The sequence below is a fragment of the Mizuhopecten yessoensis genome, unplaced genomic scaffold, assembly GCF_002113885.1.
Source record: "Mizuhopecten yessoensis strain PY_sf001 unplaced genomic scaffold, ASM211388v2 scaffold5209, whole genome shotgun sequence".
Classification (NCBI taxonomy): domain Eukaryota; kingdom Metazoa; phylum Mollusca; class Bivalvia; order Pectinida; family Pectinidae; genus Mizuhopecten; species Mizuhopecten yessoensis.
Window position 1 is genome coordinate 24,843 of NW_018405934.1, and position 25,601 is coordinate 50,443.

Here is a 25,601-nt window from a genome sequence, read left to right on the forward strand (position 1 = left end):
TTTTTTATACAAATTTTAATTCCTCAGCATTTTGATATTCTCATTTTCATAGATCTTTGACATATGCATATGCGAATATTCAGTGGTTGTTGAAGGCTGCCAGAGTTGAGGAGCCCTGGGATCAGCCCCCCGAACAATAAAGTGTCCACTCGCAGGTGGTCTTTCACTATTCGTACACCTTACATTCAATAGCTATGTTTATACATGTGTTATATATAAATATATATTTTATATAGTTATATTAAGTTTGTAAGTTGTCCCCGAGCATGCATGTATCAGCCACCCCAACACTGTATCCGTCTGCGTCATGTCCCTGTAAAGTCTTTTACTTTGCACCCGGACAAGAATGGGGACGTCCATTACCTACATGCACGCGGTATATTACTGTTTTTTTTTATTTTATTTTTTATTACAATTATTTTTAACAATACAAAAAAGTAAACACTCATTTTGTTCATCTAATGATAGTATTTGGAGTGGGGATCTTAACCATTTAGAAGTTATGACCATGGAGTTAAGTCTCCAAGGGTGGGGCAGTCCCCAAGGCCATCCTGGAAGCATATGTACATTCATCTCTTTATACTCAGCAGTTGTATATATGGTTATAGGGTGGGGATCTCAACTGTTTCCAAGCGGTGACTAAGAAACTAGGTCCCTAGGGGTTCGGCAAGCCCCCAGGGTCTATTATAATATCATGACTGCATTCGTCTCTTTATGCCCAGCATTTGTATACATAGTTTTGGGGTGGGGATCTCAACCGTTTTAAAGTTATGACCCAGGGACTATGTCTCCAAGGGTGGGGCCAGACCCTAGAGCCATCCTGGAACCAAATGTGCGTTCTTCTCTTTATACTCAGCAATTGTATATATGGTTATACCGTGGGGATCTCAACCATTTCCAATTAATAAACTTTTTTTTGCCCCACCCTTCAGCCCCCTGGGGGGTGAGCCCCACCATTTGAACAATTTTGAATCCCTGCCTCCTATGAATGCTTTTGATCAAATATGAGTGATATCCAGTGCATAGTTCTACAGAAGAAGTCATTTGTAGCAATATAACCAAATTGCCCCTATTTGGCCTGCCCCTCAGCAACCCAACCATTTGTACAATTTTGAATCCCCACCACCTAGGGATGCTTCCAGTTAAATATGGTTGATATCTATCACTAAGTTCCAGAGAAGAAGTCGCTTAAAGCAATATAGCCAAATTGCCCCCCTTTTGGCCCCGCCCCTCAGCTCCTGCAGGGGTAAGCCCAACTATTTGAACAATTTTTATTTTAATTTTAATTTTAATTGTTGACGCACGGACAGAGGACGGACGCCACTGTATGGCATGATCTCACCTTAGTCCTTCGGACCAGGTGAGCTAACAACTATAGCCAGACAAATAAGGCTTATGACATAAAAACTTACATCCATACTGCTATCCTCATCGTCAGAGTCCTGGAGACCAAGGGCTGCCTTCTGTGCTTTCTTTCTCTCATCTGCTAGATGAGATTCAGTTTCATCAAACTTGAACCCTTTACCCCTGAATCCACTGGAGCTCTTCACAGTCCGGCCCTCCTGTAAAACAATATCTTTTATTGAACGGTTATGAGAATTTTTTTCTCATTTCAAATAGTTTTTCTGGAAAGTTTCCATGTATTGTTCCTTGACTGTACATAAATACTGACCAAGAATGTACGGTCACATGAATACCTGTGTAGATGTAGAAACTAGAAGTACTGTGTAATATAACAGGTTCGCGGTGCCATACAAGGGGACGGAGCTCATCAGAAACCTCTCTGAGCTTGACACTGATCATCAATTAACATCAGTTACATTATATGCCACATCATACATCATAAAGATGTAGATTTGGTAAATATATGGAAAAAAATATGAAAAATTCAATGTACAGAATAATTCTTTTGCTATAAACCCCTAGTCATGGGGAAGTATAAATACCAGTACTGCACACAGGATAAATCTTGTGGCTGCTACATAGCCCTCTTTTTTAGGGATTAAACTTTAGGTTGATCGTTTAAATCCTTTGTGATACTGATAATGTTCAAAAACAGATTTGGAAAATACATTTGAAAAGTTGAAATTGACTGCCTTTTTATACAAAATTCATTTGGTAAAAAATCCATCTAAGCTACTTACAGCCTTGGCCCTTTCCTTGTATTCATTCCACAGACGTTCAAGGTCAGCAGGGACATTACCTCCTGACATCTCCAGGGCCTTCAGAATGTCTCCAGAATATCGCTCCTGCTCTGGGGTGATGAAGGTGTAAGCAAAACCTTTGTTGCCTGCCCTTCCTGTCCGGCTTTAAAAAGCAATATATGTTTTAATCAGTGGTGGACAACGTTAATGATGTTGTACCAAAATTTATGATTTTATGATACATAAACAGTATATTGTGATATATGTGGATGTTTATTAATTTGTAGATTTAATTTCAACTATTCAATGGTTAATGGCATAGAAATACCTTGAGAACAGACAAATTTTCTAAAGACTGGTTTAGTTTGTTTCATTTCTATCTCTTGGCTATAAGTATAACCACTAGTAGATAAAGAGCAGTTCTTGTTATTTCGATAATGGTTAAATCACTAATGTGAAATACTTGCTCAGTGAAATATTCCCCTGTCACCAGTAAACTCATTATTGTGATAATGGTTAAATCACTACTGGGAAATACTTGCTTAGTGAAATATTCCCCACTCATTACTGGGATAATGGTTAAATCACTAATGTGAAATACTTGCTCAGTGAAATATTCCCCTGTCACCAGTAAACTCATTATTGTGATAATGGTTAAATCACTACTGGGAAATACTTGCTTAGTGAAATATTCCCCACTCATTACTGTGATAATGGTTAAATCACTAATGTGAAATACTTGCTTAGTGAAATATTCCCCTGTCACCAGTAAACTCATAATTGTGATAATGGTTAAATCACTACTGGGAAATACTTGCTTAGTGAAATATTCCCCACTCATTACTGGGATAATGGTTAAATCACTAATGTGAAATACTTGCTTATTGAAATATTCCCCTGTCGCCAGTAAACTCATTATTGTGATAATGGTTAAATCACTACTGTGAAATACTTGCTCAGTGAAATATTCCCCTGTCACCAGTAAACTCATAATTGTGATAATGGTTAAATCACTAATGTGAAATACTTGCTTATTGAAATATTCCCCTGTCACCAGTAAACTCATTATTGTGATAATGGTTAAATTACTACTGGGAAATACTTGCTTAGTGAAATATTCCCTGTCACCAGCAAACTTATTATTGTGATAATGATTAAATCACTAATGTGAAAGACTTGCTTATTGAAATATTCCCCTGTCACCGGTAAACTCATTATTGTGATAATGGTTAAATCACAACTGTGAAATACTTGCTTAGTGAAATATCCCCCTGTCACCAGTAAACTCATTATTGTGATAATTGTTAAATCACTACTGGGAAATACTTGCTCAGTTAAATATTCACCTGTCACCAGAAAAACAATACTTGTCCAGTGTTATTTTCAGCTTTATCACAACCTAGTTCCTAGGACGTCTCAAAGCGGTTTACAAATTATTATCCGTGGTTATAGGGCCTTTGCAACCAGCCAATACCTTTCTCAACTCCCTGGGGAGCATACAGCCGGAGCTGCCATTTTGGCGTTAACAGCTAGCATTCAACAATTCTAACACTGCCCAACCACGTACTCATTTACAGCTTCGTAGACTGGAACAAGCGGAGTAAAGTATCTTGCTCAAAGATACAACACAGTGCCGTGCCGTGACTCGAACCCGCAACCCTTCGGTCACAAGCCGCGCGTCCTACCACTAGACTACCGTGCCTCCTACTACTCCTAATACTACTTTTAGCAAGCTATGCACTGATAACCACGGTACTGATCAATTTGCTCAAATTAATGAGGGCGTAACAAGTAAAATTCCAACCATGGCAACCACTTAGGGGATAACCCTACTGCATTTTGAAATTTGCGGCTGTATATCGTGATGATACTGTTGCAAATTGAGTTTTACTGGCGACGTGGAGTATTGTTCTACCCACATCTGTGTACTGACGATCAGTACTAGTTACGGAGTACCTACCCACATCTGTGGACTGACGATCAGTACTAGCTACGGAGTACCTACACACATCTGTGCACTGACGATCAGTACTAGTTACGTAGTACCTACACACATCTGTGTACAGACGATCAGTACTAGTTACGGAGTGCCTACCCACATCTGTGTACTGACGGTCAGTACTAGTTACGGAGTACTTACCCACATCTGTGTAATGCCGATCAGTACTAGCTACGGAGTACCTTCCCACATCTGTGTATTGAGGATCAGGACTAGTTACGGAGTACCTACACACATATGTGTACTGACGATCAGTACTAGTCACGGAGTACCTACCCACATCTGTTTACTGACGATCAGTACTAGTTACTGAGTACCTACCCACATCTGTGTACTGATGATCAGTACTAGTTACGGCGTACCTACACACATCTGTGTACTAACGATCAGTACTAGTTACGGAGTCCTTACTCACATCTGTGTACTGACGATCAGTAATAGTTACGGAGTACCTACCCACATTTGTGTACTGACGATCAGTACTAGTCACGGAGTACCTACCCACATCTGTTTACTGACGATCAGTACTAGCTACGGAGTACCTACACACATCTGTTTACAGACGATCAGTACTAGTTACGGAGGACCTACCCACATCTGTATACTGACGATCAGTACTAGTTACGTAGTACCTACACACATCTGTGTACTTACGATCAGTACTAGTTACGGAGTCCCTACCCACATCTGAGTACTGACGATCAGTACTAGTTACGTAGTACCTACACACATCTGTGTACAGACGATCAGTACTAGTTACGGAGTCCTTACTCACATCTGTGTACTGACGATCAGAACGAGTTACGGAGTACTTACCCGCTTCTGTGTTCTGACGATCAGTACTAGCTACGGAGTACCTACACACATCTGTGCACTGACGATCAGTACTAGTTACGTAGTACCTACCCACATCTGTGTACCGACGATCAGTACTAGTTACGGAGGACCTACACACATCTGTGTACTGATGATCAGTACTAGTTACGGAGTACTTACCCACATCTGTGTACTGACGATAAGTACTAGTTACGGAGTACCTACACACATCTGTGCACTGACGATCAGTACTAGTTACGTAGTACCTACACACATCTGTGTACAGACGATCAGTACTAGTTACGGAGGACCTACCCACATCTGTATACTGACGATCAGTACTAGTTACGTAGTACCTACCCACATCTGTGTACCGACAATCAGTACTAGTTACGGAGTACCTACACACATCTGTGTCCTGACGATCAGTACTCGTTACGGAGTACCTACCCACATCTGCGTACATAGTCCTCGTAGTGGTTGGTACAGTCATAATTAACCACCAGTATCCCCACATCTGTGTACTGACGATCAGTAATAGTTATGGAGTACCTACCCACATCTGTGTACTGACGGTCAGTACTAGTTACGGAGTACTTACCCACATCTGTGTAATGCCGATCAGTACTAGCTACGGAGTACCTACACACATCTGTGTACTAACCCTACTGCATTTTGAAATTTGCGGCTGTATATCGTGATGATACTGTTGCAAATTGAGTTTTACTGACGACGTGGAGTATTGTTCTACCCAGATCTGTGTACTGACGATCAGTACGAGTTACGGATTACCTTCCCACATCTGTGTGACGATCAGTACTAGTTACGGAGGACCTACCCACATCTGTGTACTGATGATCAGTACTAGTTACGGCGTACCTACACACATCTGTGTACTTACGATCAGTACTAGTTACGGAGTCCCTACCCACATCTGTGTACTGACGATAAGTACTAGTTACGGAGTACCTACCCACATTTGTGTACTGACGATCAGTATTAGTTACGGAGTACCTACACACATCTGTGCACTGACGATCAGTACTAGTTACGTAGTACCTACCCACATCTGTGTACTGATGATCAGTACTAGTTACGGCGTACCTACACACATCTGTGTACTGTCGATCAGTACTAGTTACGGAGTACCTACCCACATCTGTGTACATAGTCCTCGTAGTGGTTGGTACAGTCATAATTAACCACCAGTATCAGATGTCGTACATCCAAACCTCGGGCAGCCACAGAAGTCGCCACCTGTCCGAAGAAACAAAGCCAAGATATTAAAGGCTAATATTCAACAGACAGACACATAGATAAATCTATTACTATAATTATGTCCTACCAACATCTTAAGTAAGAGGGAATTTATGTTCACATTCTGTAAAGTGTATCAGTACACAATCTTTGATGATTATTAGGCTCTTTCATGCCCAGTGGTGTAGGATAGGGAAATTCTAATTGGGTTAAACCCGAGACTTACTGAGGGTGGAATTTCCTGTCACATCATTGTTGTCCTATTGTGACGTCATGTACATGAAATGGGGTGTAAGATAGAAAATTCTTACACCCCTTTCTTACCCTGGACAGGTCTGTCATATACACACAGGGATGAGAGATATCTTTGTCCATGGCAAGACTTAATGAATATAAACTTGTCTGTATGTAAACATATCTGTAAAGTAAGTTCTGCTTGTTATATTTTTTGTAAGCTTCAGTGAAAATATGTTCCAAGTGTAAATATGCCTGAAGCTGCGAGTGTAAAAGCCTACCTCTAATATCATGTTAAATCTGAACTGACATTAATGTGTAAGATCTCTACTAACCAGTAGACTAATGTTGCCGTTCTTGAAGTCGCTGATTGTGCTGTCACGGTCATACTGGTCGATGGCACCATGTAGAGAGAGACAGGGGTAGGAGTGCTTCATCAGATCCTTCATCAGGTCGTCCGCATGTTCCTGCTTGTCTACAAACACCAGCACACTGCCCTTCTCCTGGTAAATACCCAGCAGCTCAAGCAGCTTCAGGAATTTCTTGTCCTCATCAATGACAATAACATGCTGTTCTACGTCCTTGCACACCACACTGCGGCCACCCACCTGCACCTCGATGGGTTTGTTCAGTATCTTCCTGGCTAGGGCCTCCATCTGTCGCGGGAAAGTGGCTGAGAACATCACCGTCTGACGGTCAGGTCGAATATTGTCCACTATTTTCATCACCTGAATAAATTTTGATTGTTTTGTCAGGAATTTGATAATTGTAGGTAACAAGCAAATTCGTGGAATTTATATCTCCCGCTTGCAGGACATATTGTAGGTAAACATTATTGAGGATAGGTTTAAAAATGTGAGTATCGTGCTGTTGAGACATTATGTATAGCTTGAAACTTGAAGAAAACAAAAAACTTAGTTAAGACTTTTTATTGAACATGTAGGTATTACGGTGTAAATTAATTGTTTAATCCATAAGAATTTACTAACCTCATTAACTATCCGTAAATATGCACAAATCACATCGTTTGGCAAACTTAGCATGAGTCGAATGTGCATACGGAATTTGGTTGAAATATCTGCACAATGATCTACAGCAATTATCACACGAAAAACTAAAGAGTGCCCTAGATGGGTGGAAACTTATAATAAACACTCTTGTTGGCCTGGATGTAAGTGTGCAGGGGGTCTCAGTGTGGGAGGAAACCGGAGTACTCGGAGAAAACCCACCCCATACCATTCCACCTTGGTGAAAGGCAAGTACGCTATCCCCTGTGCCTCCTGATCACCCAATACCCTAGTCCAAATTATTCTGACGTTTTATCGACCTTTTTCATATCGGTCTGTCGTCGATTAACGTCAGAACTCCGGCCCTCTATAATATGCGGGAAATATACGCCCCGCGCCGGAGCACACTTCAAACTGATATTTAAGAAACAAATTGTCACTTTAACACACATGTCGCACATGGATTGATCTGAAAAAAGTCGATAAAAAGTCAGAATAATTCGGACTACCAATACCCATACCATGTTACTTAGGCAGACAGGGCTGTAAGCTTTTCACAAGCATTCAGAAAACAGACAGTGTCCATTTGTTAGAACTCTATTTTTGCTTAACACAAAATTATTTAGGGTGGTGCAGTGGATAGCGCACTTGCCTTTCACCAAGGCGGCCGGGGTTTGATTCCCCGATCGGACGTGAAAAGGTTTAGGGTCACCTGCCCGACCACGTGGGATTTCTCCGGGTACTCAGGTTTCCTCCCGCATGCTAAGATCTGGGCCAACAAGAGTTATTTACATAAGTTGAAATAACTTGTTTCATAATTGTTGTAAAATTAATAAAGCTTATTTATTTACAAAATTACCATTTTTAAGAAAGAAAGAGAAAAAAAAAATTGAATTTAGTAAAACATAAGAATTATGTTGAGTCAAGTTGTGGTTTCATTTAAGATTATAAAATTGACCACCACTTGCTGCAATTTTCCACAGGCTCCACTGCTACCTGAACAGAATACCTGACAGACTCCATTGCTACCTGAACAGAATACCTGACAGGCTGCACTGCTACCTTAACAGAATACTGGGCAGGCTCCATTGCTACCTGAACAGAATACCGGGCAGGCTCCACTGCTACCTGAACAGAATACCTGACGGGCTCCATTGCTACATTAACAGAATACCTGACAGGCTCCATTGCTACCTTAACAGAATACCGGGCAGGCTCCACNTAATTCTCAACATCGTCCTCAGAACAAAGCTCTTGCATGTTCACTAACGACGAGTTACTGATGCATTCATCCAGGCTATCGCGATAAACATCAACATTCTTAGAATCTCCAGAAGTAATCCACTTATAAGAGACTCGCGTCAGAGTATTACAACACGTTTCCCTAGGAACAGGAAGAGGAATGTGTAGCTCGCATAACAAAGGCCTGTGGTTCGAAACATCAAGGAAGTCACGATCTAGTACAGCGCATTCCCAGACGAGATCAACTTTTGACGAGTTGATGATAATGTGGTCTATAAGGGACGACGATCCATCCTCCGAATGAACATACGAGTGCAACGGACCGACACATATATCAGCTATTGACAACGCGCACAACTGATGCCGGTCAATGAGTCTCTGGAGCGACTGACCACGCTGGTTTTGATAATTAGGGNCTACCTGAACAGAATACCGGGCAGGCTCCATTGCTACCTGAACAGAATACCTGACAGGCTCCATTACTACCTGAACAGAATACTGGGCAGGCTCCACTGCTACCTGAACAGAATACCGGGCAGGCTCCATTACTACCTGAACAGAATACCTGACAGGCTCCATTACTTCCTGAACAGAATACCGGGCAGGCTCCATTGCTACCTGAACAGAATACCTGACAGGCTCCATTCCTACCTGAACAGAATACCTGACAGGCTCCATTCCTACCTGAACAGAATACCTGACAGGCTCCATTCCTACCTGAACAGAATACCTGACAGGCTCCATTCCTACCTGAACAGAATACTGGGCAGGCTCCACTGCTCCCTGAACAGAATACCGGGCAGGCTCCATTACTACCTGAACAGAATACCTGACAGGCTCCACTGCTACCTGAACAGAATACCTGACAGGCTCCACTGCTACCTGAACAGAATACTGGGCAGGCTCCATTACTACCTGAACAGAATACCTGACAGGCTCCATTGCTACATTAACAGAATACCGGGCAGGCTCCATTGCTACCTGAACAGTGAGATGACATCAGAGCAATCCTATAGTTCCTCCCAATTACACTGATTAGTGATAATAAAAACATTTGTTATTTTTTTTACCTGAGGTTCGAAACCCATGTCAAACATTCGGTCTGCTTCATCCAACACAATGTAGGTGCACCGCCGAAGGTTAGTCACTCGCCCTGAAAAAATATATATCGATACCCGGTAAATAAAGAATTCGATAAATAAAGGATTCAGATCCTAATTCCTGTCAACAGACGTCATTGTTAAGTGCTGGAATGATTTAAACTTTTGTTTTCTCTGCCTTTAAAATGATTCATTACATTACCACTGCTAAAAAAATACGTTTTCAAAACTAATTTAATATACATGATGTACAACTATCAAGGTAGAATTTGGTACAAGAATGAGTAAGAATTTGTCTTTCAATTATGCAGCAATTAAAAGCTATTTATCATAAAATACATGTTACAGTGATTTTTTCAATACAATGTTTATCCATTCCAAGGTTAACCATATTTAGTAACCATTTCCTGATTTTGTAGTGGCTGTAGATAATCACCATGGCAACAGTCTTCTGGCATCTATTATCTCCAAGACAACCGATGATTTCAGTGTGAAGGTCAAGGTCAACATAAATATAACTGGGTCACAATATGAATGACCAGAATGCCTGATAGAGAGAAACAGATTGATTACACGGCATGTGTGGTATTCAGCGCCCTACAACATTCTCTCCATCTCGCCCTACAGCATTCTCTCCATCTCGCCCTACAACATTCTCTCCATCTCGCCCTACATCTTTCTCTCCATCTCACCCTACAACATTCTCTCCATCTCGCCCTACAACATTCTCTCCATCTCGCCCTACAATATTCTCTCCATCTCGCCCTACAACATTCTCTCCATCTCCACAGGAGTTTTCTCTTTGCTTCATCAGATAGGTAGTAATCTATGCTGGGACCATTACCACAATCAGCATTAGGAACACAGCTGGCATTTGTTAGAAGCCAGTCAGAAGTACATTGAGGTACCCGTCTACTCCAGATACCATATAAAAAACACAAGATAAACAGATTTTAAAGTCTGGCATGGAATGTTTAGAAAGTGTTGTCCTGGTGAGGTTGGACTATAACACTGCCTTGTTCAGTGTCGCTGTTATGCTTAAAACATCTCATATTCTGTCATTGTTAATTTTGAAATTTTGACCATGTCTAAATATTTTGAGGAATATTATCTCAGGGAATTTTTTACAGCGACCAAAGCATTGTGATTTTGTACTCTACTACAATATTACAAAATTTCTCTACGTTACAATGATCTATCTTCCATTAATAGACCCTACTTCTTTTATGGCAAATATTTCTACATCACACCTGTAATAAACCTTTCTTCTTTACTAACGAAGATTCAGGAACTCACCATTATTGGCCGACAACATGTCTATCATACGTCCGGGAGTACAGACGATGATCTCACAGCCACGCTTGAGTTCTGCAATCTGTTCCGAGATACCAGTTCCCCCGTACACACAAACAGCACGAAGGCCCAGTGGTTTGGCAAACTTCTTACACTCTGTTGTAATCTGCATGGCAAGTTCTCTGGTAGGGGTCATCACAACAGCTATAAATTAGCAAAAAAACATTTTTTATGAAAGTGCAACACAATTCTCACTAAATTATATCATCCAGCTTTGTCACTAACTATACTGACAAAAGACTAATGAGTTTCAAAAATGTCACATGGCCAAACATTATCCTGCACACAGAGCAATCAGAGTTCAATAGCACAGTGCAGTGTTTTAAAGGTATATTATTGATATTATCTATGTTATAAACAGGTATCGAGTACTGCAGCTTGACTTTATCTATTGTTGATTTAATAATATTTAAAAATTCAGCATCACATAAAAGTTATCTGATGTTAAGTACAACACTTGTATTGATTATTGGGATCTTTGGTGGATATTAAAGTTAATGGCAGATTAATATTAAAGTTTTGTAGGTATCGATCATTACTTACATATGTGTGTGCACTGTTTATAATTCTAAGGAGAGAGCTTCCATAGGCTATGCCTGTCGCCCAATTCCTATAAGATCTGTACAATGAAATATCCTGTAATCATATTTGCCAACCCTCCCAATTTTGGAGGGAGACTATTGATATTTTGGAGGGAGACTCCTGATATTTTGCCTTAAAATTTAGCATTTACAACTAATGACTTTTCTTAACTATTCTTATTTTCTAAGATCTGATGACTTCATCTGGTAAAAGAGCTTATTAGATGCAATTTAAAAGTGCTATTTTTTCCTGGTGTCATATATTCACACCTTTTATGTTTTTAATTCTAAGCAAGGGTAATCTCCCCCATGGAAATTTCAAAAAGTAGGCAAGTATGTGTAATGAAATGAGATTTTATAAACACAACCTTCCCCATACATTATTGTGGACATGTTTAAGACTTGTATGTCATGTGACTTGACGCACCTATAGGTCCATCATCCTCATCCAGTTCTGGTTGGTCCTTGATGTGACGGAACATTGGGATAAGGAAGGCTATGGTTTTACCACTGCCTGTCTTGGCAATACCGATCAGGTCCTTTCCACTCATGATGGCAGGAATGGCTTGTGCTTGGATTGGTGTGGGTTTGTCATAATCATGTCTGCAACATGTTCAGTTAAGAGTTAAACAGCTTCACAAAAATCATCTATCTTTCACTGGATATTCAAAAAGAGACTATTTAGCTTTAAATTACTGTCAAAAATATTAAGATAGACAACCAACTGGAATGTTACAATTCTAACAGTTAAATGTTAACATATAGGGCAGTTCAGTACTAACGTTTTGAACAATTCTATGATTTACAATATCATACAGTCCATCATCTGAAACCTGTTTTCAGTTGATATTTTAAGAGCTGACAAACATTATGAAATGTAATACAAGAGGCCCAGAGGGCCTGTATCGCTCACCTGAATATCTAAGCAATCATGGCAAAATATTCTCCAAATGAGATCCAAGGGAATATGCCAGACCCCAAGGCCAATCCAGGATCAATTCTAATATCATGACTGCATTCGTCTCTTTACGTCCAACAATTGTATATATAATTCAGGGGTGGGGATCTCAACCGTTTCAAAGTTATGACCAAGGGACTATATCTCCAAGGGTGGGGCCAGACCCTAGGGCCATCCTGGAAGCAACTGTGCATTCTTCTCTTTATACTTAGCAATTGTATATATGGTTATACGGTGGGGATCTCAACCATTTCCAAGTGCTAAACTTATTTTGGCCCCACCTCTTAGCCCGGGGGGTCAGCCCCAAAAATCGTCCAATTTTGAATCCCCACCACCTAGGGATGCTTCCAGTCAAATATGGTTGATATCCATCTCTTAGTTCCAAAGAAGTTGCTTAAAGCAATATAGCCAAATTGCCCCCTTTCGGCCCCGCCCCTCAGCCCCCTTGAGGGTCAGCCCCACCATTTGTACAATTTTGAATCCCAACCACCTAGGGATGCTTCTAGTCAAATTTAGTTAAATTCCAATCAGTGGTTAAGATAAAGAAGTCGTTTAAAGAAATTGTTGATGGACGGACGACGGACGGACAGAAGACGGACGGACGGATGACGGACGCCACGGTATGGCATAAGCTCACCTTGGTCCTTCGGACCCGGTGAGCTAATAACTGACCTCTTGAAAGCTTCCATGACTTTTTTGCTGCAGCCACATTGTGCCCAGGACTTAATTGGTTTGGGACAGTTTTTACCACGTACTTTAATGTCCTCTAGTTCAAGTCGGTAGGCATCAACCTCTGTAACCAAACACATACAATTTTAGTACACAATCTCTCCATTTTATTATGGAATTGAATTGACCAGGAAACTAACAACTCTTGATCAGGAGCATGAGAGGGTGAGTTTCACTACGATTGCTTGAAAGTAAAAGTTGAACAAAGAACTTGAGAAATGGCTGAAAAAGACTCGCACCATACTGGGCCTCAATCATTTACATGCCAGGGCAATACCAAAAATATAAACAAGCAGTTATTTACGGAGGGAAAGACAGAGAGACAGACACTGAGCTATAGCATAAGTTCAACCAGCCCTTTAGGCCAGGTGAATAGCTAAATAGTTTATTTCTAAATTTGTTGCTAAGAAGCTTTACGTTAACATCCATGACAAAAGCTTTGTCTACCTTCTGCTGTCAGCTTTCGTATTTCTGGAACTTCGACGTAGAAATCCTTGCGGAATGGAGCATAGTAAATCCTTGTATGGTCCACGACCAACAGTTCCTACAATACAACAAACAACTAGCATTGTATGTGAGGAGGATTTTGAGTAGTGGTCAATGTATTTCATAAATTCATACTCTGTTTCTGGAAATGAATGCCGCGATCTGAATTTGGTTTATACTTTTTTTAGGTTTTCACTTTCTGTATTACCAACAAATTTATCATAGCAGTGCACAGCTTACTATAAGTGGCATTTTTACCTTGAATGGTGAAATTAATTTTAGCAGATATAATTTAATACTTCATCAGGAAAACTTTTCCAGATAACAGTATACATGAACCAAGAATTAATTTTCGAACATGCATTTTGCTCGAGCATTCATTTGCATTTGTGGTAATTTTTAACTCCTGATCAACATGTTCTTACTTTCAGTGTCGAGGAAGCAACACTAAATACCCAATAAAAATCTATATTTTCAGCAAAAAGTGTCCAAATTCCTGTGACTGGTCTATCAAATTCCTGTGCCTGGTCTATCAAATTCCTGTGACTGGTTGCCTGGTCTATCAAATTCCTGTGACTGGTCTATCAAATTCCTGTGCCTGGTCTGTGCCTGGTCTATCAAATTCCTGTGCCTGGTCTATCAAATTCCTGTGCCTCGTCTGGTCTATCAAATTCCTGTGCCTGGTCTATCAAATTCCTGTGCCTGGTCTATCAAACTCCTGTGACTGGTCTATCAAATTCCTGTGACTGGTCTATCAAATTCCTGTGCCTGGTCTATCAAATTCCTGTGACTGGTCTATCAAATTCCTGTTCCTGGTCTAGTTCCTGTGTCTGGTCTATCAAATTCCTGTGACTGGCCTGGTCAAATTCCTGTGCCTGGTCTAGTTCCTGTGCCTGGTCTAGTTCCTGTGTCTGGTCTATCAAATTCCTGTGACTGGCCTGGTCAAATTCCTGTGCCTGGTCTATCAAATTCCTGTGCCTGGTCAAATTCCTGTGACTGGTTTATCAAATTCATGTGCCTGGTCTAGTTCCTGTGTCTGGTCTATCAAATTCCTGTGTCTGGTCAAATTCCTGTGACTGGCCTGGTCAAATTCCTGTGCCTGGTCTAGTTCCTGTGCCTGGTCTAGTTCCTGTGTCTGGTCTAGTTCCTGTGCCTGGTCAAATTCTTGTGCCTGGTCTAATTCCTGTGCCTGGTCTAATTCCTGTGCCTGGTCTAGTTCCTGTGCCTGGTCTAATTCCTGTGCCTGGTCTAGTTCCTGTGCCTGGTCTCATTCCTGTGCCTGGTCTAGTTCCTGTGCCTGGTCTAATTCCTGTGCCTGGTCTAGTTCCTGTGCCTGGTCTAATTCCTGTGTCTGGTCTAGTTCCTGTGCCTGGTCTAATTCCTGTGCCTGGTCTAGTTCCTGTGCCTGGTCTAATTCCTGTGCCTGGTCTAGTTCCTGTGCCTGGTCTAATTCCTGTGCCTGGTCTAGTTCCTGTGCCTGGTCTAATTCCTGTGCCTGGTCTAGTTCCTGTGCCTGGTCTAATTCCTGTGCCTGGTCTAGTTCCTGTGCCTGGTCTAATTCCTGTGCCTGGTCTAGTTCCTGTGCCTGGTCTAATTCCTGTGCCTGGTCTAGTTCCTGTGCCTGGTCTAATTCCTGTGCCTGGTCTAGTTCCTGTGCCTGGTCTAATTCCTGTGCCTGGTCTAGTTCCTGTGCCTGGTCTAATTCCTGTGCCTGGTCTAGTTCCTGTGCCTGGTCTAATTCCTGTGCCTGGTCTAGTTCCTGTGCCTGGTCTAATTCCTGTGCCTGGTCTAGTTCCTGTGCCTGGTCTAATTCCTGTGCCTGGTCTAGTTCCTGTGCCTGGTCTAGTTCCTGTGTCTGGTCTAGTTCCTGTGTCTGGTCTAGTTCCTGTGCCTGGTCAAATTCTTGTGCCTGGTCTAATTCCTGTGCCTGGTCTAATTCCTGTGCCTGGTCTAGTTCCTGTGCCTGGTCTCATTCCTGTGCCTGGTCTAGTTCCTGTGCCTGGTCTAGTTCCTGTGCCTGGTCTAATTCCTGTGTCTGGTCTAGTTCCTGTGCCTGGTCTAATTCCTGTGCCTGGTCTAGTTCCTGTGACTGGTCTAGATCCTGTGCCTGGTCTATCAAATTCCTGGGCCTGGTCTCATTCCTGTGCCTGGCCTAGTTCCTGTGCCTTGTCTATCAAATTCCTGGGCCTGGTCTCATTCCTGTGCCTGGGCTATCAAATTCCTGTGCCTGGTCTAGTTCCTGTGTCTGGTCTATCAAATTATAAAATATACAACACATTCAACTGCTCTAGATTCTACATAATCAGTAAAATTACCTTTTTAGTGTTTTTAATTTTTGCCATAGTCGAGTCTAAATCCTCTTCCTCCTCTTCTGATGAATACTGAAATGACATAAAGACATATGTAACAGTGTGACAAGTTGTGAGACATCTTCAAGGAGTTTTCCTCTTAACAAGAGGCCCAATGGGCCTGCATCGCTCACCTGGTATTAATCTCACACTTATATTCTTAAAAGTGGACTAAAATACAGCTACAGGCAGAATATCAGTGTTTGATTCATAAGAACCTATTAAAAGATTTAAACGTACAACGCCTGTGACCTTGAATGTCAAACAAGGACATTAGGTTAAACAGAATTTATAGTCTTCCAACCCAGCATGCTTCTGGCAAAATATCATTACCCTGGACCTTTTGGTTATACAGATAAATCATTTAAACATTTAAACATATATTGCCAACGGACCTTGAATATGGGTGAAGGTCATTCACTTGGTAGTCCTTCATCCCAGCATGCTAATGGCCAAATATCATCACCCTAGGCCTTTTGCTTATTAAGAAGTCGTTTAATGGTATTTACCATATTTGACCCCTGTGACCTTGAATATATGTGAAGGTCATTCATTTGAACAAACTTGCTAGTCCTTCATCCAAGCATGTTACTGGCATTATCCTAGGCCTCTTGCTTATTGAGAAGAAGTTGTTTAAAGGTTTAAAACATATTTGACCCCTGTGACCTTGAATATAAGTCAATGTCATTCATTTGAACAAACTTGGTAGCCCTTCATCCCAGCATGCTACAGGCCCAATATCAGTACCCTGGGCCTTTTGCTTATTGAGAAGAATTTGTTAGAAGAGTTTAAACATTTGACCCCTTTGACCTTGAAAATTGATCAAGGTCATTCATTTGAACAAACTTGGTATCCCTTCATCTCAGCATGCTACAGGCCCAATATCAGTACCCTGTGCCTTTTGGTTATTGAGAAGTCGTTTGAAGATTTTAAGACATTTCATCCCTGTGACCTTGAAAGTGGGTCAAGGTCATTCATTTGGACAAACTTTGGACAAACCATACTTAACTGTTTTGTATATCTGTAGACCATATTGAACTGTTTTGTATATCTGTAGACCATACTTAACATGTGGGGCTGTATCTGTTTTGTATATCTGTAGACCATACTTAACTGTTTTGTATATCTGTAGATCATATTTAACTGTTTTGTATATCTGTAGACCATACTTAACTGTTTTGTATATATGTAGACCATACTTAACTGTTTTGTATATCTGCAAACCATACTTAACTGTTTTGTATATCTGTAGACCATACTTAACTGTTTTGTATATCTGTAGATCATATTTAACTGCTTTGTATATCTGTAGACCATACTTAACTGCTTTGTATATCTGTAGACCATACTTAACTGTTGTGTATATATGTAGACCATACTTAACTGTTTTGTCTATCTGTAGATCATATTTAACTGTTTTGTATATCTGTAGACCATCCTTAACTGTTTTGTATATCTGTAGACTATATTTAACTGTTTTGTATATCTGTAGACTATACTTAACTGTTTTGTATATCTGTAGACCATACTTAACACTTCTGCCTGGTACTAGTTGTAGAATATGTACATTAACAGGATATTTCAGTATTTAAATTTCAGGTTAAAGTAAAATGGAGATTGTTGCGTTCTCCTTTTGGTACACAGTACAGCATCTCCCCATGATGTACCTAAAAGCCAAATCTAAGTCTGCACGAAAGCACAGGGCAAATACCTGTAATTCGGACTTCAGGCCTCATTCCAAGTGGGGATATAGAGTTTAAGCCTAGAGTTTGACTTCTGTTTAGGAATCACAAAGACAATAAAGTTTGGGATAATTAATTGTGAAGGTGATAGTAAAGCCTACCTCCATTGCATCCACATTGTTTAACATAAGTTCTCCTTTTTGTAGCGATGTGTCAGTTTTTGTTTTCACCACGCCTGTAATCATGGTCACCTTACCCACTGCCGCAGTAGAACTGGTCTCGGCCTGAAAACAAGGACAATTGAAATAATTGTTTATATTTGATTTTGTCATGTAAATGTTAGTCTTATCAAAATCAGACATTACCTGCAGTTGTATGTCATAAAGAAACTGGTCTCCATATAGCACTGAGAGACCAACAGACTGAATGTACTAATACCTGTATATGGTCTTTAGTTAGAATGACATATACATGTAGCACTGAGAGACCAACAGACTGAATGTACTAATACCTGTATATGGTCTTTAGTTAGAATGACATATAGGACTGATAGACCAACAGACTGAATGTACTAATACCTGTACATGGTCTTTAGTTAGAATGACATATAGCACTGAGATGCCAACAGACTGAATGTACTAATACCTGTACATGGTCTTTAGTTAGAATGACATATAGCACTGAGATGCCAACAGACTGAATGTACTAATACCTGTACATGGTCTTTAGTTAGAATGACATATAGCACTGAGATGCCAACAGACTGAATGTACTAATACCTGTACATGGTCTTTAGTTAGAATGACATATAGCACTGAGATGCCAACAGACTGAATGTACTAATACCTGTACATGGTCTTTAGTTAGAATGACATATAGCACTGAGATGCCAACAGACTGAATGTACTAATACCTGTACATGGTCTTTAGTTAGAATGACATATAGCACTGAGAGACCAACAGACTGAATGTACTAATACCTGTATATGGTCTTTAGTTAGAATGACATATAGCACTGAGAGACCAACAGACTGAATGTACTTATACCTGTATATGGTCTTTAGTTAGAATGACATATAGCACTGAGAGACCAACAGACTGAATGTACTTACATTTGTACCGTTTTCTGTTTTGATGCCAGATTTCTGTTCCTTATCTCGGTTTGGTTTGTCCTCAATATTCTGCAAACAAAAAGATGATAGTTTCAGTTAATCAGTCAATTTTTAAATTGTTAAAGGCACTCGGTAAACCTTGTGTCTTTATGAAATTTAAAGTTAGATAACTCGAGATAACCAACCATCACTTGTTAGAGAACCTTTATGTAACACACCAGTCTTTTGATTATGATGACATGTAACAATGCTTTACATTGCGTTGCTAAGTAATGAAAGAGAAGTAATGACATTGCTATCAGAGACAAATAATAAATCAAATCACTCACCTGCATATAGGCATCCAAAGAGTCCAGTTCATCATCGTCATCCTTTGACCCATTATCAACTATGTCATCATCGTCTTCGTCATCTTCTAAACTCCAAATCTTTGTGGGAGGGGCAATATTAATAGGGGCAAGCTCTTTGGTCTTTTTCCTTTCTGCTCTCCAATGCTCTATTCTTTCTCTTCGTTTTTGCATTTCCATCTCCAGTCTTTTCTGTTCCTCCTCCTTGTCAAGTGGTTCATCTCTCACGCTTAATTCTCCCTCTCTAAACTGCAATTTTCTTTCTGGTGATGTCTCCCCCTTTGTTTTGGATTTATCAGGTGTTTTAGAACGTGACCTCTTGTCTCTCCTTTTCAACAACAGAAAAAATTATATATATATACTGCAATCATAAAACAAGATATGGTTAAGTTCTAATGCTATAACTAACATCACTGCACAACACAGATTATGCCTGTCAATATGAGTTCACAAATTAATGGTCAATTTGATCAAATGTACATGCCAGATACCACTATTAATGAACCTTATAGTTTGTTTTTGATTTGACCTTAATAAAGAAAGCTTCTTGTTGAAAAACTTAACAAAATGACACTCACTTCCGTTCTCTTGATCGTGATCTACGATCTCTGTCCCTATCCCGTGACCTTGACCTCCTTCTCCTATCTCTCTCTCGACTCCTTGACCGTCTTCTGTCCCTTGATCTTGACCTTCGCCTATCCCGTGACCTGGATCTCTTAGACCTGTCCCTATCTCTTTCCCTGGATCTTGATCGTCTTAATCTGTCTCTTGACCTTGATCTTCGTGATCGATCAGTGCTTTTGGACCTACTTCTGTAACGTTTCCTTTCTCTTGATCCACTTCTTGATCTAGACCTTTTCCTGTATGATCTGCGCAAGTAGAAAAATATTATTTTAGGTGTCAGTTTGGGATCAACACAATTAGGTTATGATTATTTCATGGAATAAAAGCAAATGAAATATACAAAATAATTAACTATCTTTTATGGAATTTGGTTTCGTACAATTTAAAAGTCTGTTGTCTTATCCTTTTTGAAACAATAAAATATCTTGAATTGAGAATGTACAGTGGAAATTCATGAAAAATTCCCTATAACAATTATTCAATTGAGTTGTAACAAACAGTCAAGTGTCAGTGTTATTGCCAGACATACATATTATTGGTATATGTTGATATAAGTTGGTCCAGGATTTAAAATCAAGGATAAACAAGCCTCTAACATTTGGTGGGTCTATCATTTTAGAAGGTCTTACACTCCCACAGGGCAGTTGACAGAAACCCTCTGTGTGTCATATGGTGAAACCTACTGTGCAATTATCCTTACTCATGAAGGCATTAAAATTAGTCAAGCATATCTGATGTTAAGTATCCCTGGACATCCTATGGTTCACTGAACAAAATGATTTTTCAAAATATGCTAACTATTGTCACAGTAACTGGGGCTTTCTATACAACTGTCAGACAGCAGAGGAGGAATATCACATTATTATACCCGCCATCTGAACAAATGTTTGGGAACAAGGACTGCAATGGGACAATTTTGATTAACTATGGAATTGTTTATTTAAAAAATGTTGTCATCACTTAAAAAAAAAATATATATCAAAAACTACAAATTTTAGCTTCAGATGTAGAGATAGTACATATCATCTCCCAGCATTCAGTTGGATTGCAGAAGAGATTGACATGTTATAAGTTATTTTTATGAAGACATCAGCCTTAACGCCACATTATTGACTATGCTTACATGGCTATTAGCATGGCTATGTAACATTTTAAGGTGGCTCCACACTTTCGCAATTAACCAGCAAAATTCGTTGAAACTTTCATATAATGGTTATGCAACTATGTAGAGTTGATTTTATGAAAGTCTAAACATTCCGTTAGTTTGGGGACTTTTTTGGAAAAAATACATAAAAATAGAATTTTCGTCAATTTTAATATTTTCCGTTTTTTGTGTGTGTGTGTGTGGCATTGTTCGGGACAATAACAACAATAAAAAAAATGAAAAGAAGCATTTCTAATTTACCCTACAAATACTTTTATTAATCGCAAAATATCTAACACATGTTACACAAAGTGTTTTTTATTGAGTTTGTACGGATGAAAGTGATTATATCTACAAGCTATAAGCAAACAGGACACAAAGATCTATACATATAGAGTGGGAAATTGAACAAAATATACACAATGGATTTATAATTAATTTATTTTACATTTTACAATCACTTTGATCCGGGTGAGAGTTATCTTCCTTGAAAAAAATCGGAACATTTTGCAGAGGGATGAAATTTACACAATGACAGTTGACTCTGTTTACATATAACAAAAATGATGGAAATAAATCAAAAATATGATATCAAAATTATCAATTTATTGTTCTTTATTAGAACCAAATTACTCTCAGTCATGTACACTTTGGACATCATTCCACAGTCCGCTAACTCACGGTATATTTATAATTCTCACACATGCATTTCATAGGGATCTTGATATTTTACAAAACATTATTTTCACTGAGTAAGTAAACTACATTTGTAAAAACGATTTAATCGACGCATTCCATGTGTTTCCTATATGACCTTCTTGAGGTCGTCTGGTCTCATGTCACTGTCTTCCTGTGAGTCTGTTTATGTCTATAAATTGGAAAGCTTTATTCCTGAAGTACGTGTGGTTAAACATTTCCCGGTAAAATCTTGATATCGGGTGTTGACATATCATCGGCACGCACGTCTACTATTGTTTACCAGGGGCCTGTTCGATTATGCGGAACAACCGGTTTGACTGTTTATAAATGTAACAATTTCGGGTATAAATCCTGGCTGACCTGCAAATGTGTATGCAGGCCTTGCAAGGCCTTCTCAAAGCTCGCCTGAAAGCAGCATCAGATTACTAGGTGCAACCTTATTTATTAAACAAACAACAGTGGTCCGGTCGGTTTGACTGTTTAAACGAAAACCGCCCAGTTGTTACTATAATTTGCACTATGATATTGAATGCTCGATACGCAATACAGAAATGACGACACGGTGTACATGCACATTTCGATCAAGATAATTGAGTCCGAGCTGTACTTTTTCTGGAAGTACGTCACGAAAATGGACGCTGATGACGATGTGTGGAGCCACCTTAATAACTAATGTACAAGCTCATTATATTCATATAACTGTGGCAGGGATAGAATTTATGTATGTTTGTTTACCAAGTCCGTCCGTAGCGCGCAGACTGTCCATGTATATATTTCTCACTCTCTTGGCCTGTAATGTAACTACACCATGTCCATTTGTTTTATTCTATGCTGTGATGTCATATATTGTGATGTTTTGCTCGTTACGTATGTCTATAAGTTGGTATATCACATAGTTGTTTATTAGTCACTGTCAGTGTTACGTAAAGTTGTGTATGTGATTTCAATAGTTCTTTCTGGGTGTTCAGTGTTGGCACATGTTTCTTTGTGGGCTAATAAATCATGCCAGTATCTTTTGAGGACTTGTAGGACGGAGAGATGTAATGTAAGTGTTTCCTTTGTCTGTGTGTGACCCAATGTATATATGTAGTGTTTTATTGGAGTAATATCTAGGGATTTCTTAATAAAAAAATCATATATGATTAATGTATTTTTTTAGCTTTTAAAACGTTAAAGACGTCATTACGTTAAGGTTCGATAACTTTATTTAGATAGCTTTTATTTAAATTACAGTATATCGCATACAATTAAGTAGGCAGTGTATAGGTTGTAGCCACGGCCTTGTGCAACACACAGGTATGCTACAGCATTTTTAATGTAAAGTATAAATAGCATGTGTTTTAGAATGTATGTTTCGCTAGACTGCTATCTGTGATTTAAGTATATTGTCCAGTAACTTGGTGTTGAGTCAAATTTTGAGTTTGATTTTATTTCGTATAATTTGTAATGATGATTTGTATTGAATTATTAGGTGTTGAAATTTAGGATGGATAACCTTACTTGTGTGACCCACTGCAGGCAAGGCTAGTACAATTGTACCTTACTCCAACAATGTTAGAGGTTTACACGGCGAGATACCTTTGACAGGCGCCGCGTTACATCCGATAGAAAAAAGGCCGACCTCTTTTGTTATTGGAGTAAATTGTACCCTTGATTGTGACCAGTAACAAACAACGGTCATTCAATTATGATTTACCCTTGATAGAGGGCGGAGCTCTCTCACGGGCCCTTCGGGCCCGTGAGAGCGAAGCTCTCCCTATAGGTAACACGTATGTAAAAAAAATAAAGATTATTCACAATAACTATGGAACTGAAAAACTTGTCGTAACATGGCCGCCAGTCGCACGCGCTGTAGTCTCCGCCATCTTGATCTCGAAACAAGTTCTCGTTTGCCGAATCTCGAACAAACGTTACATTTTTGTAAGATTTAAAACTTATATCTAACTATAGGATACTTAAATATTTGATTTGGTTAAAGATGTAAATTCTCTTGACATAACGTTACCGGCTACATTGCTCTAGTTCTGAATGGTCGAAATATTATGGTATCGGCAGTGTGGTCTCGTTCAATCAGACGCTTGCGCAGACAACAAGAGTCTGGTTGAACGAGACTATCACGCAGAGTTACGGTCCTTGCACTCCCGACGACAACTCTGGGTAGAGATTGCAGTGGTATATATATATATTTAGAAAACGGAATATCAACAAAACAACGTGCTGGTTGTCAACAAAAAGGGAGTTTATCACAGTGACGCAAAACGATAGGATAAAAAACATACAAGTATTTTCATAAGATTTTTTTTATTGATATTTTGCATGAAAAAAATAGACTGAAGAAAAAAATTGAATCCATACTGTAACATTTTCATTTTTGATTACTATCTCACAGCTATTTTTTATTAATAAAAGAAAATCTGCTGTTTTACAAATCTGCACGATTTAAAAAAACAAACTATACAATTTTATGATTCAAATTCTAATTGAGGAAACAATACATTTTCTCTATTGCTAAAACTATACATAAAGCAGAGACATATAAAGCATATAGTCAGTTAGTTACTGAAACAAATGTATTCATCCACAATATATATATGATATATAGATCTATTGACTCTCTTGGCTGCAATGATGGGTATTGAAAAATGACAAAAATTGTGATTTCGCATATGCTTCTTATTTTAATAGAAACTTCATATAAATCCAGTTTTTATAGCATTGAACAAATTAATTTTTACACATAAAAAGCACAAAAATTGTAAAATACTTTGCATAAATTCTCTCTGGATGCAATATTTATAAATCATTGAAGTTAAGTTTGAAGTAATCCAAAGGGCTTATTCGTGAAGATATATACATATATATATATATGTATATCTTTTCATGGATATCAGATACCTATGCTATTATACATGATTAACAATATCCATCCTAATATGTTTTATTTCAATGTCTTTGTAGAATATGCTGCACTTGATTTTTGCAATGGATTCAAGAGGTGCAAATTTAAATACTTATATAGAGTCTAATGAACCTTTCGCATTCTCACATTAATGTCATGTCATCATACGCCTGGGCGGAAAACTTCAAGATATCAAACATCTTGTCAGCCAAAAAGAAATCAAGAAAGGAAACTTAACTGTAATATACACTGTTTAGCTATACATGTAGGTCTGATTTAGTCATTCAACACATCACTCAATGCTTGAAAGTTTACAGTACCGATATTCCGAAACATTTACAGTACAACCTGGCTCCGCCCTCACTAACGGCCGGGCCGTAAAACATATTACGGTATCTTACGTAATTTTAATGAAAGTGTATACTTATGTAAGAGATTGTATCGGATGGGGTTCGGGATCGAGTGCCAGTGAAACTAACAGTAACAGTGAGAACAAGTACACGGGACAAATGGACTCAATGCTGCCTGTAATCCCTTCCAAGTCTAACGGGAGAACACTCGAAACGTTACTGACGGCACATGTTACCAATCAATCGTATTAAGGTCAACAAATGTGCAAAATTTTGATCTATTTTATACCTGCTATCCTTCGGCATTGTGTCGGACGAAAACGTTATTTCTATCAACTTAACGCTCCAACGTTATGGCGGTTAACTTGTGCTATCCAAACGCTCAAGTGATGTAGATGTTTGGGATAACCGTAAAGCAGGGCGCTTGATTTCATTTTGAAACAAAAATATTTATTATTAGTTTAAATCAATGAGCAAAATCGAGGCTCTT

General features: G+C 39.2%; 1 protein-coding gene across 1 annotated transcript in view; it reads right to left on the reverse strand.

Annotated features, from left to right (window-relative positions):
- The window catches only part of LOC110450409 (probable ATP-dependent RNA helicase DDX46), a 31,865-nt gene extending 6,368 nt beyond the window's left edge, over window positions 1-25,497 (reverse strand). The window contains exons 1-15 of the mRNA XM_021497896.1: window positions 25,401-25,497; window positions 19,974-20,264; window positions 19,378-19,723; window positions 19,049-19,117; window positions 18,098-18,220; window positions 16,222-16,287; window positions 13,868-13,964; window positions 13,364-13,484; window positions 12,161-12,336; window positions 11,096-11,296; window positions 9,770-9,852; window positions 6,786-7,178; window positions 6,113-6,216; window positions 2,145-2,307; window positions 1,413-1,562 (exon numbers count right to left, since the gene is read on the reverse strand). Of these exons, the coding sequence (XP_021353571.1) occupies window positions 1,413-1,562; window positions 2,145-2,307; window positions 6,113-6,216; window positions 6,786-7,178; window positions 9,770-9,852; window positions 11,096-11,296; window positions 12,161-12,336; window positions 13,364-13,484; window positions 13,868-13,964; window positions 16,222-16,287; window positions 18,098-18,220; window positions 19,049-19,117; window positions 19,378-19,723; window positions 19,974-20,264; window positions 25,401-25,417 (2,400 nt within the window). The 5' untranslated portion in view covers window positions 25,418-25,497. The remainder of the gene's footprint in view (window positions 1-1,412; window positions 1,563-2,144; window positions 2,308-6,112; window positions 6,217-6,785; window positions 7,179-9,769; window positions 9,853-11,095; window positions 11,297-12,160; window positions 12,337-13,363; window positions 13,485-13,867; window positions 13,965-16,221; window positions 16,288-18,097; window positions 18,221-19,048; window positions 19,118-19,377; window positions 19,724-19,973; window positions 20,265-25,400) is intronic.
- Between the last annotated feature and the right edge of the window lie 104 nt (window positions 25,498-25,601).